We start from the raw sequence: 17639 nt of genomic DNA on the forward strand, positions 1-17639 counted from the left end.
GCAAGAAACATTTTCACTCGGCAACAAATGGTGGATCTGTTATACAGGTGTATCCCACCTGTGCTGTGCGAGTTGCTCTGTACATGTTTGTCTCTCTCTCTTCACAGGTCTGCTCTACTAGCCTGGAAGGTCAACCGTTCTTCTCCAAGAAAGACAAGCCTTTGTGCAAGAAGCATGCCCACTCTGTCAACATCTGACCTGACCCATGAAACAGACAATCGGACCTGTTTGCAGCAGTTTATATTTCAGTCAGATGGGTATCCTGTTAGAATAACATTTGATCAAAAGTTCCACTATAAGCTTGATGTTTGCGTTAGCTAAGTTTCAGTTTTCTTCAGTTATTTCACCTTTTTTATTTTTAATATGCAGCTGTGTACACTTAGGTACACTGTTTGCACATTCGCACAGCTCACGGTCTGTGCTGGTGGATTTTTAATGCTGATAGTTGTTCTGGGTGTTTTATTTTTTATTACAAACGTGTTGAGCTCTTGATGGGCATTTTTGTGTGAGACAAAAAAAGAGAAAGTTTACTACAATGACTAATGAGACCCTGAAAGGGCACATATTAGAAAGGATGTGGAAAGCTATGCCATTTATTAACTGCAAAAAAGTATTTAACTTTAAGGATAAAAAAAAATATTTATTTGTAAGCATGGATGACTGTCCAAGCCTGTCCAGCCAATGTGCCATGATAACAAAATGGGAAATATTAGTATTTTATATTGTTTTAGTGTTTTTTTTTATTATTCCCACTAAATGAGAGTACCAGATAGAATTTATTCATTATGCAAGTCCTGCTTTATTGAATGCAGGTTTATTATAAAAAGGTTTAAACAAAAGCTTGCCAGCTTTACCCAGCTCCTGATGATAAGATGTTTTTAATGTGTATATTTCAAGAATTTTCCATGTATGTTACATTTGCTCTCAGTGATTGTGATTTTTGGTGAACTTTGCTTAATTAACAGAAAACAACTTTAATATATATACACACAAAAAATGAGTCATCTTGTCATGTTTCTGTTGTGCACTGTCTATGCATATTTCAATAAAAGAAGTTCAACATCACAGCTCTGAAACACAGCTCTTTCATACCATTTATTCATAATGTGTTTTGTGCATATAAGTCATTTTAGTAAAAAACATCTCTGCTTTGAAAATGTTATTTATTTAGTGGAAATTTCTCCATCTTTGTAAATGTTTTTGAGACCTGGTTCATGGTGCTGTGTTAAGATTTCTTACTAATATTTATTTTTTGAGCTACTAAGTATTTTCTTAAGTTATATCATTTAAGCTACGTCATCTTTTTTTGTTTCTATCACATTGTTGGAAATGGGCTTTGACTTTTCCCACTATAGTGAGCAGCTCGTTTCTTGCGCTTCCCCAAGACGTCGGAGGTGGGAGCTGTGCGCATGACGGCACGAGATTTAACCAGCCTTAAATAACCCGTGGTAGACCAACACTTGGAAAAGTCTGCCACAACACAGAAGGACACATGCAAATAAGAGAGAAAGAGAGAGCACAGAAGAGTTAAAATCAAGACGAAGTGGGATGTTACTGAGCTGCTTTTGAAAGGAAAAGGAGACGGTAAGAATACTTGTCTGAGCCGGAGCGCAGTTTGCAGCAGTTAATAATCAAGCTTCCGTCAGTGAAACCAGAGGGGCGCACAATTTGTTTTCCGTGCTGCTGTCCATTAGAATTCAGCTCCATAGCTTGTTTGGCTTCCTTCACTGAGTTTGATGCTGGCAGCAGCTGCGGGCGATCAGCGGGGCTCCAAACAGTTTCACCGGTGGAGTCTGTGATAGTGGTGATGATGCGTATCAGCAATTTGTGCAGTGATAGAAGCTGCACGTCCGACCCGGAGGGAGACTCGCTCTAAGTTGCGTTAAGATGAAATGCAGCCATTAATTAGATTGTTAAGCAGCTGATGGAGTAATGAAGGTGTGTTCAGGTAAAATACTTATCAAGTGTCATCTGTACTTTTAATAACAGAAAGGCCAACAAGCCTGCATTCAATGGATTGTTTTGAACACCGGTGCCATTATCACTGATTCAGTCCTGGCATGGGAATCAGCAGGCTGTGCCTGATAAAGCGCCTTCATAGGCCTATCAGTGTCCATTTGAACTCGCTTAAAAGTCGAAGTATTTATTGATTAAATGACAAACTGATAAGGACCATTTGATGTGATTGAATACCATTAAATGGACTTTGTTATATGATGATTGATTAGTTTGTTTCATGTCCATCACTGCCTGTGTGTGTGTGTGTAAGTAAGATGCTGTTACAGTTAGTGGTTGTTTGGCACATCTCTCTCTGGTCTGATTGGATGAGTTGATCTCTATGACATCACCTGATGTTTACAGGAATATCTCAGATCCCGTGAATCTCAACCTGCTGCCCCTCATTCAGGTCTGTGGTCTTGGAATGAATCTCCAGCCCTCCAATACAGAACAGAGAAGCTCATTGAGGCACTGCTGAGTGAATGTTTTTGAGTAATATTAAACACTGAGAGCATCAAACCGCTGCCCAGCTCCCGCCCGGGCTCTGCCCCTGGCAGCAGTAAGGCCCATCCTTAGGCGTACATGGTGGGGACGGCATGTCAAGTGAAGGTGCCTGGCAAGGCGGCTCTTTGTGGTCTACCGCAGACTTGAGCTTCAAGTGTTTCAGTGTGTTGGACTCTCAGACATACTGTGTGTATTCTTGTTAGGACAGTTATGGTTAAGGCATGAAGGCAGCCCTGTCCTTTAGAAATGTCCATGAGACAGAGACTTCACTGAGCTCTGTTTGAATTTAATGACATTTAAACTCTTTGCCAAGTGGTGATCACTTGAGGATTGTTTAAAGGATTTCTATCCATGTTTGACTGAAACCAAGTGAAGAACGATGAGCTATTTCAAAATAAAGGTGTTGGTTTTATAAGAATATGGACGCAGGAAAAAAAAATAATTTTCACTATGATTGGCCTCTGCTTTATTGTCATTAAATAAGAAGAGCAAACCTGCAAGCTTCACCTACACAGTCACATTAATGCCCAAACAAACTCATGATTTGGCAGATACTGGCTTGAATTTGGGTTTGTCATACTGGGCTAAACTTAGCAAGTGTGACCCTTAACCCCAGTTTCCTCCCTTATAATTACAGGAAGCAACTCCAGCCAATCAGAGCAGAGATATTTGCTGCATATTAACATGCTCAATAGGAGCAGTATTTGAGGACTAGACAGGTAATGGCTTGGAGAGAGAAGGGGGGGTTTTACCAGAAAGACTGGGTCCGCTGAGATTTGCTGCAGAGAAGAAAAGTAACAGTAAAGATTTGAGTTTATCGCTTCACACTCATGTAACAAGAGCACACTGACTGTCAGACAGAGCAAATGCACAATATCAAAACACTTCAGTCCCAGACAGACTTCTGCTTGATGTCTTTTCCAGCTGCTGAGATGTTATGTTTTCATGATTTCCTTTGCTTTCTTCTCTTGTGCGTGCACACTGATAGAAGAGCATCAAGATTTTTCTTTACCATCTGTCGTACTCTCACTGATTTCTTGTGTGCTGCTTTTCCACCATACCATACTAACAGCCTCTACTAAATCTCTCAGTCACACACTTTTATTTTCTTTCAAATGTTGTTAATACAGATGCTGCTCTTGATGCCTGCCTGTTCTTGCTTTTCTCTCAGGCAGTGTTATTCCTCTCTGGAGGATACATAGAAACTGGAGCCTTTTTCTGACACACGCTCTTCAGTTTAAGTGTTTGAATTTTAACTTTTGAGATAAACTGGTAGTTTTTTCTTTGCTCTCTCTTCTCTGTTTCCCATCAGCCTGGAAGTGTTGCAGCTGGTCTTGCTCCACTTAACAATAATCTTCTTCTTGACCTGTAGGCTTCCCTGGCTGTTTGACTGTTAATGCTAATTCAACCAACACATAAGTACAGATGGCTCGCTCACTGTTTTATCCATGGTCACTGATGAGAGGTGAAATAAATTACTTAAAGCTGCAAGCTGCTGTGCACTATGCCTGCAAGGTCAGCCGCCCTGAGAAACAAAGCCAACATCCTGTTATTGGAGAAAGAGAGGGGCATTTTAAAAAAGGAGAAAAAGGTACAGGATGAGTGGAGGATGATTGAAGATCGAAGAACAGAAGAGGATAGGGGGTACTTTGCATGATTGGGCCTGAGTTTGAAATTTAGTCTCAGCCCTTTCAGTTATAGATGGCAGACATATGAGCTCCTTCTAATAACTTTTTTTTTCTTACAGAGAAAGACAAGAGCTGCAGCTCTGGCTGGGGTCGGTGACAGGATGCTCTCTGTTGAGCTGTGCATGGACGGTGAGTCAAACTCTTAGGCTGAGAACATTTCTTATAACCTGAATGACATAATATGTCCTCATCTGCATATGCTGGGGATTATATATTAATAAACTCACAAATGTAATGGTGAGTGGTTTCACTTGATGCACCAATTCAATAATATTGTGAAGAAACTGTAATCCAAAGCTAAAAGCTGTATTGATCAGCGTAGTCTGAATGTTGGTTTTCCTGCTGTAGTATTTGGCAGAGCTCATCCTGTGTGTGCGTCTCTGCATCAATTTGCCTCCAGAGTGGCAAGCTAATTGACTTTCTGCTGTGCATCTTGATAGGCCATGTAAAATAAACCACACCGACTACAATAGAATCCTGCTTTATCCACTGAAGTTTTTGGCTAGACTGCGGCTCCATCCACAGACTGGAGTGCTGGAAATGAGCAAGATCAACATCTGATAGTGTGGAGTGAATTTTAGAAACTAGCTGAGTAAGGATTCAGAATGTCCATTCATGTGTTTGAAACAATGAAGAATATAAAAAGGTGATTATATCCTCTGGATCAAAAAATGAATCTAATGTTAAGTGCATCATTTTGAGCCCAACAAACAACTTTATTCATACAAAATATTTTCATGATAAAAAATGATGCCACCCACTACACAGATTTTGTCACAAAATGTAGAAATCAGTCTGCTCACAAAATTATATATCACAGCCTTTTATTTTGAAATACTAGCATAATGTATGCAGCACAAGGAGTCATTGTTAAGTGTTTGATGAGCCCATAGATACAATGTATATCTTTGCTCAGTGATTTCTCAGTGAGCTGGCATGCTGCATCGTTTAATTAGCATTCCTTTCACATTAAGCAAGGAACTTGTCACTACAAGACCCATCATAAACAGCAAAATATGCTGACACGGCTCCAACATGGAGTGATAACAGTCAGGAGGAAGTGCTTAGCCATGCAGTGAAGAGGACAGCAGCTCGCTCCAAGTCCTTCTGTGACAGTGACCTGCTGGCCGGCGGGAAGTAAAGAGTGCCAAAGTCAAGCACTGATTTGAGTTGGAGAGTAAGTCACACCCGTAAAGAATGTCAAGAATCCGTCTGTTAAAATTCACACTGTATCACCATCTGCGGCTGGATCCTGGCAAATAAAAGACAGCTGTGTGAGGGGTGTGAAGAAGACAGGCAGAAAACGAAAAATTACAGTTATGCAAATATTGTTTTTGAAAGTCGTTAATTGCATTTGTGTGTACATGTTTAGAGCAAAAATAAGTAACAAAAGATTGGTGTGTCTGAGGGGCAGATGACAGACAGGATGACAGATCATAATTATCTTGCAGCTTAGTGGTTTATTAAGAAAAGACAGGTCAGCAGGACCACCCAGGATCACGGTACAAGTCACCTGTTCCAGCCAAGGTTCAACACTCCTCACTGTTTTAGTTCAGAACCATACCCAGCTGTGACTCCCTGTGTTATAATATCGTCTCAAGGTTAGAGAAATATGTTTTATGGCTCTCACTCTTTCTTGAAGTTTCTGAGAGGTTCAAATGAAGAAGGAGGGTCCTCTGTTTCACCTCATTCAAAACATATCACCATGATCTCCTCTGACAGTTTGATCTTTCAGCAGACTAATCTGGAAAGCTTTGTTCTGAATTCTCTAGCATGTCTGCTGTACTGTAGACCGTATCTGATTCTGCAACTGAACCCTGCGCTTGTCCACTAAATAGCAAGTGACAGCGAGTGCCACTCAGACTGTGAGAGGAGATGGAGAAACAGATGAAATCAATTTCTGTCTTGTTCGTGTTGTTCCTGTTTCTCAGCCCTTGATGACAGATTGTGAAATGGGTTTCGTATGTGTCTTTTGTCTGTAGATTCAGGAGAGGGCAGAGGGCGTTCGGTGTCGTACCTATGAGGCATTCTGCAAGGAAATGTGCTGACGTCAGAGCATTTTAAAAGTCTGTGGATAGAGGAGGATGAGGAGGGTGCAGCAGTGAAGAGGCTATGTTCTGTACAGATCATATGGGGTGAGTCGTAACAGGACATATCAGTCATATCAGTGCTAATCTGTTAGTTAAAAACCCATTCTGGAACATTAGGGCAGAATGGAGCACACTATATGTGAACTATTAAAAACAGTGTTACTTTGAACCCCATAAAAGTGTATGGAGTGGTCATAGAGACAGAAACAATCTACATATATGTAGGCTATGTTTTACTAAATGGAGAGCTGGTAAAAGAAATGGAGCGTTTTAGTGAATTGCTCCTGCTTTTGGTGTCTTATCTCTCCATCAGCAATAAAGTGTAGTTCCAACAGTGTCTCTCTCCACTATACCCACATCTGTCGTGTTGGCAGACTCACATATCTATGCTATCTTTTATAATGTTATTAATAGGAATAACAATAAACACCCTAAGGTCTTTAATAATTTTTATTTGATATGTAAAAATGAAAAAGGAAGAACTTCTCCAAAAGCTTTTGTTGTTAATAGCAGATGAGGAAATGAAGTAAAACTGCAGTTTATTGAACGGCCACATGAGGCTGGCTCCTAAAGTGAGTCAGCTTTCATAGAGCTCAGTGTTTATATGTCCAGCTTTACAGCAGAAATTAACATGTTGGCAGCCTGGTACAAAAATATATCTTTGGTACTTTCATGACTACTGTATGTAAGGTGAATTTTCATGTTGCATGTCATTTAGCTATAAAGAGAAGAAGATGGTGAAGAGAGAGACAGAGTAATATCACAGCCTTTGGAGACATGGATACCATTTTATTAATTCTTAATACTTCTTAGCACAGTAGTTTATCTTCTGCTGTGAGATTTGGCTGCTTCCTCTGGAAAACAAGCCACACACACACTCTTGCACGCTCTCTTACAATCATTCATTGCACTCCCTGACAGGTTTTGGCAGTGGATGCAGGATTAGAGATCCAACCAAAACAGGTGACAGGTGACAAACTTGTGTCAACACTTCATGAAAAAGACTATAACATCGGATCAACCAGTCTACTGTTGCAAACAAAAGGTGAGTCATGTTACTGAATGCTTGATGTCAGTTTGCAGGAGCTGTCATCCCCTATTTGCTGTGTATATGTCTGTTATATCCCTGGTGGGCAGTTTCAACTCGTGACAGCTGTTGTTCTCTGTTGAAACTGTTTGTGGTCGTGGTTTTCCAGCCTTTCCCCATGCAACACATTGAAGGATTTTTCTTTATTTGGTTTGAACAGTTTTCCAGAAGTTTGTCTTCTTTGGAGCTCTTATATTACTTTAAAAATATCTGGCATTCAGCCTAATGACCCACCTTTGTAGCAGTGTTTTTATTGTGATTAGGTTACTTGTTTTGTTTTATTAGTGGCACGGAGTACTGATGACATCATTGACAGAAACCTTAAAGGGAACTTATAAAGGCTGTCTTCGGTTTGGCCTCAGTTAATTGTGTAGGAATCAACCCACCATCCCTCTGAATGCTTGAGCCTTACTGTGTACTTATATATGATTTTAACCACCACACAGTGGCGACTCTGAAAATGTCTGTGTGATATCGGAGTGCAAACCTCTGCTTCCAAAGTCTCAGTGCAGATGTGTGGATTCTGCTTTTTAGCTTCCAGAGAAAAATGATGGCCTCACCAGTCATTCATCTATCCTTCATCTTAAGTTATGATCCAGTCTGAGAAGAGCCTCACCTCTCTCTACTTTTCTTTCCGGGCTTCTTCTGTGTCTTTTTTTTTACATAGATGTGAGGCTGGATCAGATTACAAATGAAAAAAAAAAGGAAGGGAGAGAGAGAGTAGCTGCTCGCTAACCTGCTACACTCTGGATTGTTATTACAGGTGTTTGAAAGCAGTTACAGCTGTTAATTTGCTCCACGTAGCAGCACACGTGGAGCTGCATGAATGGCCATGTACAAGTGTGCGTTTGCAATAATTATCAGAAGATAGAACGTTTCAGGAGATTAAATGGCTTTCTAAGTTTATGTAGTCCACCGGATGACCCTTGCTTTTGCTACATGCATTCTGTTCATCTACTAAAAATGCACAATTGGGAAATTTAATCTATATCTATATCTATAATCTATAATAAAATAAATAATCTTTCTAAAGTCTGAATCCAAGAAGTTCCTACAGATATAATCTCAATTGTGTTAATAGTGCATCATATATAACTGAAAAAGCTCACACTTTAATCAGTATTAGACAAGTAGCAATTTGGGATCCTGCAGCAGCCACTGTTTTAGAGGCTTCAGACCAGGGCTCTGTATTCTGTGCAGCAGTGATTGTTTATGGCCAAATTAGTAATTTCAAATTTAGGAAAATAGCATTTAGTTTCAGTGATTAAGCCATCTTTGAATTGTGAAAACCAACCCACCAACTGACTGCGTGTTTGTTTGTCATTTATCACAAGCACGTCTCTGTCTTAAAGTTCCTGCACACCCCTACGTTTTTACGAGGTGTGTGTGCGTGTGTTTGCACGAGTGTTGGTGAACAGGTGTTCCTTCGTTTCTCCACCTGTGCACTGTGACCATGAACAACACAACAGTAGTTCTCTTGTACTTTTCCCTTGTGATCAAGTTTAATTAATGACTGCATGAAACCTTTAGTTTGGGGAAAATGGAAGAAGAAATTACTTTTGTCTCTGGTTCCAGGATCTTGTGGCTTTACTGGTTAAAATGCTTGAACCTAAACGTACACACACACATTTAAGGAGTGTTTTCTCCTTCTCACTGTAAAGTGGTTTTAAGATGCTGGGTGTTCCTCCACCTTTTAAAACCTGTGTTTATTTTACTTTGTGAAAGTGCAGCAAATTAAGCAGTAAGTAAACTTGGGTGGACAGTTCCACAGGAGTGCAAGTGGGTGAGAGCAGAAGAAGCTGGAAGAAAAACCTCAAATGTTAAAATGACTGGAACTCCCAGGGTTTTCAAAACAGAACTTAAGATTTCATTACACATACCTGGACAACTGAGAGCATGGAAAAACCCCTCCCATACATGCACTCAACAGCTGGGTTGGTCAGAGAAATAATAAGAATAATGTAAGCTAAATAGAACAGAGGCGGCTCCCAGCCAACAGAGCCAGCACGTGGCAGCATATTAGAAATATGCAGGACCCTGGTCATCAATCACAGACAGCAGGGCCTCAGTCATGCTGACAGCTTCGGACAGAGAGGAGGAGGCAGAGGTTTTTTTTGTTTGTTTTTTTCGGCCAGCGGCGCTGTGTTCCCAGACTTGACCACAGCTTCTTGAATCAAATTTGACTGGGACTCATCCAGAGCATTCAACACTGACTGATGATGAGGCATCACATCAAACCAACATCAGCATCAGAGTAAAGCTAATGGTCGTCTCTTTTATAAGGTTCCACTGAAGGTGGAAGCTGTGGATTGTGAATACCATCTATGTGAGTGTATTGTGGGAATATTCTCATCGTGGCTTGACAGTCTACTGGTAAGATTATAACCGCAGGCGGTACATTGTCCTGAACCAAGCAAAACAGAGCAAATGTAGACAGACAGACATGAGGGGCCAAGCTGGAGTTTAGTCCCTAAAATTGAACCTTCCCCAGGGTTCAGTCAGAAGCACATGAGGGGATATAGGCATGTAGGGATAGAAGGAGGGTGGGGTGGGGTGGAGGGGGTTTGGTAGGGGATCCTCTGGCAAAGACAAAGCCCCAGGGTTCCTACTTGGAGATCTAACTTTGTCTGTGTAAACATGTCTGGAATGATACCCTCATTGTGTGTGTGTGTGTGTGTCATGTGTGCCACATGTGAAGCCTATCAAATGCATGTATCGGAGAAAGGGAGGGAGCACGAATGGTCGGCACACAAGAATGTTGTTCATTTTATTTAGACTAGTGGTCGAGACATCTTGGAACGGATTAAGGTGGTTTCAAGCAGCAAGTTCCTCCATTGGACACTTAAAGCTCCAAAGATGAGTGTTTCCCCTTGACCTCTATGTTAAAATAAAACGGCAGAAAAAAATGTCAAAAATATCCTAACTATACTAACCACTAAATTTAATACTTTTTTCCTTAGTATAAGGCTAGCCAGGGGATGATAGGCTTAACTTAACTCAGCTATATAGCCAACTATCCATTTCCTTTAATAAACATGCTATATCTCCTGTTAAGACACTTCCTGTGTTCTGATGGTTGTCAGGCTTCCACCCTGCTTCCAGTCTACATTCAGCAAATTCTTCCCTGGCTCCAGCTTCAGACCTTCAGTATTTATTAAATTGTACCACAATATAATTTATTAATGTGAATGAAAATGTGACCACAGTCTGTCCTTAAAATCATAAATCAGACTTATGGGCAGGATCTTTTGTTTCACTTGTGTTTCTGCAGAAACCCAAGCAGGTTGTATTTCTCTGATCCACAGACACATGTTTAAACTGTGGCTCTAGTACAAACAGAGTTCATCATCCTCCTGATGTTCTCAATCCTATGTGAGCTGAATGGATGGCTCACTGCGTCCAATCGTTTCTTCACCCGTTGTCTGTCTGTATTAGGCACAGGATGACAGGACAGCTGTTTCTATGCCTTGTCTTGATCAATTTGTGCGAGCACAAGTGCGCCTTTGCAATAGATCTGGCAAGGCAAATTAATGTTATGTGGCTTGTTTGACTGAGCATGCCGTCTGCCCGCTCTGGTCTCAGATTCTGACACTGGACTGAAAAAGGACTCATCACAGAGGAATTTGGCTGGCTTTGATCAGAGGCCAGCCCAGTGAAGGTGCAGGGTTAATGCTCTACGTGTAATGAGGAAGGCGTGACACGCTGTAGACTGGGCTGTGTGTGTGACACAAATGCACAAGACTTATCGTCTAGACAGGTCTTTAAATGTGCTTTCTCCATCAGGCAACTGTAAAACAGCCTTGAGTGGTGAATTGTCAATCAAATGCAAGGGCACAATTTCCTGTTGTGAAACAAGAGGAGCAAAAATGTGACTTCACCCTGAATGTCAAAAAGCACAGATGACTGTAGTAAACAAACAGGAGCCATAATGAGTAAAATTGCTCAAGGCCTGTTTACATTCTTTCACACAGAGCCTTCAGATAGAAAGTGCACAGTTTATAAGACAGCCACAACTACTGATGAGCATCCACTAAATGATGATAAACATGCTGTAGAAGAGCACTCTGACATACTGGTGACATTTGACCCAGTACTCACTCAGTTTAAAACAGGAAGTGGGATAAACATACTGGTTATTATTTTTGTTTTGGTTGATTTAGTTGGCACTACTTTAATATTGCATTGTTGGATGATTGTTATGCTGCATCTTTGTGTGGTGATGCTGAGTTAAATGCTCTGGTGTCCCTGTATTGTAGAAATTAAAGAAAGTTGGGCTCAGAAAAATATATGAAGGAATCAGAGGGAAATAGCAGTCATCTTTATAGCAGTTATATTATACATTTACCTTTAAGGATCCAGTTTTTATACCTTTGTTTTAGATGGGTTTCAGGTGAATAGAACTTGCACACCATCAGTTTGAACAGCACCAGAAATCTCTACAAGAACCTGTGGAGAGGGAGGAAATGGCCATCCATCATGAACAGGCATGTGATGACATGTTTGACCCCATGTCCTCTCCCCTCTCTGCAGACTCACACAAAACACTGCCTGTGTGGAACTAATCTGGCTGCCAGGTCTGCGCCTCAGATCGTATTGTTTTCTCATTTAGTGACATTTATCATTTCATCTCCGAGGAATAAAAATCAATCTTACATTCCATTATACTGACTGGATTTTGTAATGAAAAAAAGAACCATCAAAATTTATAGATTAATACAAATCAATGTGTTCATCTGAATTGGCCTTTCATCTCCCCTTGACACCAGCAAGACATATGGAGCTACTGATATACAGTCACATCTATTTGGCAGTTGCACATTTTGAGTTCTTCAGGCTAGCATTAGTTTTTTTTTGTTTTTGTTTGTTTTTGGACACTAAAAGATGAAGTCTCCATTTTAATTTGACTAGTTTTAGATCAATATTGGGAGAGCTACAACCCCTTTAACACACACACACACACACACACACACACACACACGATTTCATGGGTTCAGAAACAAATCAACATTTAAACCAACAATGTTTATTCAGTGTTAATGCTGAAAAGATCTCACACAAAGTTCAGAGGTGATGGAGAGTTTAAATAGATGTGAAGCATGAATAAAATGCCAGCCATGCAAGTGAAGAAGACGGTGATTAAACCATTTTGTCTGTCACCATTTCGGCCTTACTTAAACCAAACAGATTGTTTCTAGCTGTCATAGACATGACCTAAATCACCAATTTTTGACCTGACCTTGCAATCTACAAGGTTGATTGTTGTGTCATATCGTGAAAAAAACACATCTTGCTAGAATCCACCTGCCTTGCAAGTGAGGAAAACTAGAAACTACAACAGCATGCTTATAACATGATAAACTCTCTAGGCCCTGTTTGCTGCAGCCTGGTGCAATAAGAAATAAATGGGTAGTGTTCAGGTGATGTTGTAATGGCATGGATTTATATGGCACACTGCCGTGGCATCGATTGATGGTGTTACTGCTGACAGAAGCGACAGGATGAATGCATCAGTATTTCATCAATCTGCAGACCAACAGTCCAACTGAGCATTACCTGAAAGTGTTTCTTCATAGAGACCTGAGGACGTTTTGGTTGTACCACACTTAATTTTGTGAACCCTGTAATCCACCACAGCTGCCCCACTGTAAATACAATTAACCCCACCGATTGTGTGATGTTGACTCTGGGTTTTGTACACTTTCTCACTGAGTCCTGGTAGCTCGTGCTCTCTGAGGATGACATCATGGGTTTCAAGTTGCCTGCTGTATTGCTTCGGTTCCCAAAGGGTTTGGGGCGCTGGAGCATAGACCTGCTGGAGAGCAGATTCGTGCTGTGAATAGACACTCATTCTCTCCTCTCCTTCCAGTCAGACACACACGTATGCAGCCGACTGACCTCTCTGCCACCTCGCTCTGAGCTCAGAGTTTGTTATTGGCTCGGTTTGGATGTGTTGAGAGATGAGGCAGATGTGTGTTCCCCTCTTGCAGATAGTTTGTCAGTGTTTTCAACGTTAAAAAGCTCTTGGAATTGGCTGAACAAATAAGAAAATTTGGCTCTGTGGCATTTTGGTTAGATGGTTTGGTGTGTTTAAAAAAAACGGTGTGGTCAATTAAGAAACATTGTTTTGTCTATTATTCATCTTACATGTGGTTATGTTTTATTTGGGCAGCATTGTGCAATGTGTGTGGGTCTGCTCACATTTTTACTTCCCCTTATTTTCAAGGAGTTTAAAAACCATCTTTGATTCGGAAAGCAGAGATAAACAGCTGCACGTGTACACAAGAACTCCTCCTTACTGCTGACCCACTGCCATGTTTACTCTGAAAACAATGGCAGCGTTGGTGGCAACCACTGCCTGTCTGAAAGGCAAATACAGCATGTACTTCCAAATTTCTATTATTAACCAACCCGTTAATGTCCCTACTTGTTTTCTTTGGTTCGTCGATAACTGCTGACATTACAAGCAATTGAGACTGTGTAATAGGCTAATATATTAATAATTCAAAATCATTTAAGAACTATATCCTTATAATAAGTGTTACCACAACATGCAGTTTGTTGTGGATATTTCTCAGGCAGCACAGAACACGCTCTCACTCTGTCAATCATCTCAAGTTATTGGAAGGAATCTGCAAAGTCAACCTTGTCCGCTGTGATGTCAAGCAACAAGAAGCAGCTTCCTCTGTTTTTCTTTTCCACTCCCTGCATGAACACACCTGGTGATGGCTAAATGTACTCAGAACACACACAGACACGCAAAACCAAGGTGTCCTCAAGAAAGTTTTCTGTTGTCTGCTTATTTGGAAATGTGATGAATAGAAGCAGAGTGTGTGTGTGTCTCTCTGGAGTGTTTGAATCACCTGGCTTCATGGGGGAAATAATTTAACACTTGAGGATTGTACACACTTAAAAACAAGGTCTGAAGGGAGGGATTTGTCCATAATCCTGTATTGATCCTTCCTAGACAGGCTGTCTGGTGGACTGACACTCCGTCATACCTACAGGCATACAGCCACTCTGGCTGTATGCCTCACCACATCTAACTATAGCAGCAAATACAAGCTGAGGCCAATTTGTGGCAGATTTAATGGCTCATAGTAGAGTCATTATGTTGGGCTGAGAGAAGCAGAATTGCCCATTTTGTTTTTCCAGTTTAAATGTCAACTCCAGAGGTCTCTGCATTACTGCCTTGTTGTGTGTAAAGTCTGAGGATATTTCACTGCTTCTGACTAAGTCCTTGCATTGATTTATCAGGATCGAACAAAACTGCACCAGAGGGAGTCGGCTACATTGGATAAAGTATCCTGCCGGACCAGAGTCTGGGGGATCCTAAACCTCCCTTCATGCTGGTGAATAACCAGCTTACTGCAATTTGTTGTCTCTCAATAATTATACCTGTGTAATGACACAATGTTCAGCAACTCAGTTTATGTGTAAAACTACTGATTATTCCTACCAACATTTACTATTACATTATAATTTAAAACAAGCTTTACCATTTAACCAATAACCCATTAAGACCAGCCCACATCTGGCATTTGTCTTCAGTGGGTACATTTGACTTTGTAGTTACAGGTATTTTTCAGTTCCAGCTCAGATGGCAGCGATGCAAACTTAACTCCTGGGTTTGTAAAAACCCACATACATTGCATAATTCCATCACTTTTATGAGCAGCTCGGGGAGAAAAATATACATGCACTTGAGTTTTGCAATATTATCCTTCATCACCAGATTCATGCCAGGTCAGCTTGGAAGCAGCTGTGTTTCTTCATTTTAATTGAGTGAATTTGAGCATTCTGGACATTGTGTGTCTTTTGGATTGGTTAAAGAGAGCGGAGGTAAAACAGGTGGCTCAACATATGAAGAGGCTGTATTTAACTAAGAATATCTTGCCAGTAGCATTGTTGTGGTTGGCTAAATTGACAAAAGTCTGGCGGTGTGGAATTTTTCACATATAATTGCATCGTAAATGTGGGAAAACTTCACTGACCGACAATGTACAAACCAAAATGTACAACTTGAAGTCTGTATGAGCGCCAAGTAAACGTGGATGAGGAGAGCTGGAGGCTTTTCACTCTCTTGCATTACTGCATTGAGTGTTAAAAAAGTGCTGCTTCTTTTCTGAGATACAAATATCCTGATTGCTGAGAGCTCAATGGTCTCCCAAATACCCTCCACCCTCTTATGGAGTAAAGAGACGCTGTTGTGAAGGGAATAGTGCTGCTCAGGTGTGCCGTGAAAAAAGCAGCTGTCAACACCTCATTGAGAAAGTGTCAAAGAGCATTGAATGATCTGTGAATGAGAGTTTTGAGTCAGTGAAGTTGAAATTTTTGGCTGTTATTTCCCAGCTGAAGGAATAAAAGGATTTCAACGGTAACTGGCAGCAGATATGAACATGCAAACTAAGGCTTATGGTTCTTTAACTGCAGGATTTCTTGACAAAAAAACTCCGCCTGCAGAGGATTGATAACATTTAAGGGATGGACACACTTGTCGTTAACTAAAAGACAAAACTCGATGTTTAAACTTGATGTTTGTGCATATAAAACATGGTCTCACTACTTTCTACTGCTCTTTCTAGTCAACAACGAATAGTTAACAATCATTTTCATTTTGCGTATTGAAGCAGACACAGATAAATGGCAGATGCAGTCTTTGTGCCTAAAGCATCTTTTTGTGAGACAGCAATATCTCCATCAATCATTTGGAAGAAGTCAGTCAATGGCCTCGGCGACCAACTTATAGCACAACCCTGTTTTGCAGGATAGATGTTTGAAGTGAGGGACAGGGTTTTCAGGGCACCCAATACAGTGAAGTGCGTGTGCACAGAAGACATAAAGTAGAGCAACGACTGATGAGAGATTAAAAATGCTCTTTGGTGTGCATCAGTGAGAGCCAAAAGAGAGTAAGCAAGTAAAGAGAGAGAGACAGAGACAATGGCTGGAGTGTGACTGGACAGACAGTCAAAACGTGTGGTTGCATTCTCGCTTTGTTCCATGAAATCACAGTTGTGGCAGATGCAGGATAGACTGGGAGCAGCTGTTTGGCTCTCTGTTCTCCAGTTACAGACGCTGGCACTGCCTGTGCTCTGGGGATGGGCAGAGGGGCACGTTGTTGAGTCTTAATAGTGTTTGTTCTCTGAGGGTGGGCACAAAGAGTCTTCAGACCAGAGCTGCACCAGTGTTCTTGGCATTGGAAAAGAGAGATGCGGCCGAAGGTGTCAAGCAGAGTGGGACTTGTGACAAGACATAACACGCAGCTGGTCCCACTCTCACAGGACCTATGGCGCCATTAATTACTCCGACCCTGAAGGCTACATTTGGACTCAAAATATTATTGGAAAATATGCTTTTATTGTTCTTGTCAGTGGATCAGATAGGAATCAGGTACTTGTTTTAATTAACTGTATTCCAGAGCAGAGTGGATAAACCCAACACCAACAATAAAACCTCTGAGGGGATCCACTATGAGTGCTTTTTCAGTTTTTACTCACAAGCTCCATACCTTAGTTCTGCCACTTAAAGTTGCATATACCATTATGTGCATAATAGTTTCCTGTTCTATACAGCTTAAATTATACAACCATGATCACAAGCAAGGTGTATGGATACCTTGTGAAAAGTATGTTTAGCTGAAGGTTTGAAGGTGGAAACGGTCTAATGAGACGCCTTTGCCAACAAGTTTCCAGGCTTCACAGCCAATAAGCAGAGTCAAGAGAGCAGAAAACATCTAAATACCATTATTTGCAAAAATCAACACTTTTCCATGAAGTCAGAGTGGAATTTACTAGACCGTGTGCAGACTTCTGTTGTGAGGGAAGTAGTGGGTCTTGGCTCTTATGGTGTATGGTCACTGATAAAGAAGGAAGAGATGCTTTTAGGGTTTTAGGGTTAATTAACAACACTGGCAAAGTCATACACTACTAGAGATGTCAGAGGACAGGAGATAAGAACTGTACGTTATCCTAACCCATCCATAAGGTCTGTTTTTTGTGAGGTATTTCTTACTCCTGGAATGATGTGAAACACCAGCTCATATTTTACACACAAGTGCCTGATTCAGACACACAGTCTGTACTCTGCAATTTTAGTAGTGAAAAACTATGTCTGTGGTTGCATTTGATGATGCTCGATCATAGCAGGGGCCGCCTGGTGTTGTCTTCCTCCTTGTCAGCAGTGTGGGGATGTTGCCCTCGGTGATGTGCACTTACAGTAAGTGAAGGAATGATGTTTCAGAGATGGGTAGCATTTCCAGTATTTATCGACTGCTCC

The 17639-nt window shown here is 41.0% G+C and overlaps 2 protein-coding genes across 4 annotated transcripts in view; both read left to right on the forward strand.

Annotated features, from left to right (window-relative positions):
• The window catches only part of pdlim5b (PDZ and LIM domain 5b), a 28353-nt gene extending 27286 nt beyond the window's left edge, over positions 1-1067 (forward strand). For all 3 annotated transcript variants that reach the window (XM_028417658.1, XM_028417659.1, XM_028417660.1), the window contains one exon: positions 108-1067. In XM_028417658.1, the coding sequence (XP_028273459.1) occupies positions 108-197 (90 nt within the window). In that variant the 3' untranslated portion in view covers positions 198-1067. The remainder of the gene's footprint in view (positions 1-107) is intronic.
• A 386-nt stretch (positions 1068-1453) lies between these two features.
• The window catches only part of bmpr1bb (bone morphogenetic protein receptor, type IBb), a 38762-nt gene continuing 22576 nt past the window's right edge, over positions 1454-17639 (forward strand). Inside the window, exons 1-4 of the mRNA XM_028417538.1 lie at positions 1454-1584; positions 4250-4319; positions 6173-6325; positions 7202-7325. The gene's annotated coding sequence lies outside the window, so the exon portion shown is untranslated. The remainder of the gene's footprint in view (positions 1585-4249; positions 4320-6172; positions 6326-7201; positions 7326-17639) is intronic.

This window comes from Parambassis ranga, chromosome 12 (assembly GCF_900634625.1).
Source record: "Parambassis ranga chromosome 12, fParRan2.1, whole genome shotgun sequence".
Classification (NCBI taxonomy): Eukaryota; Metazoa; Chordata; class Actinopteri; family Ambassidae; genus Parambassis; species Parambassis ranga.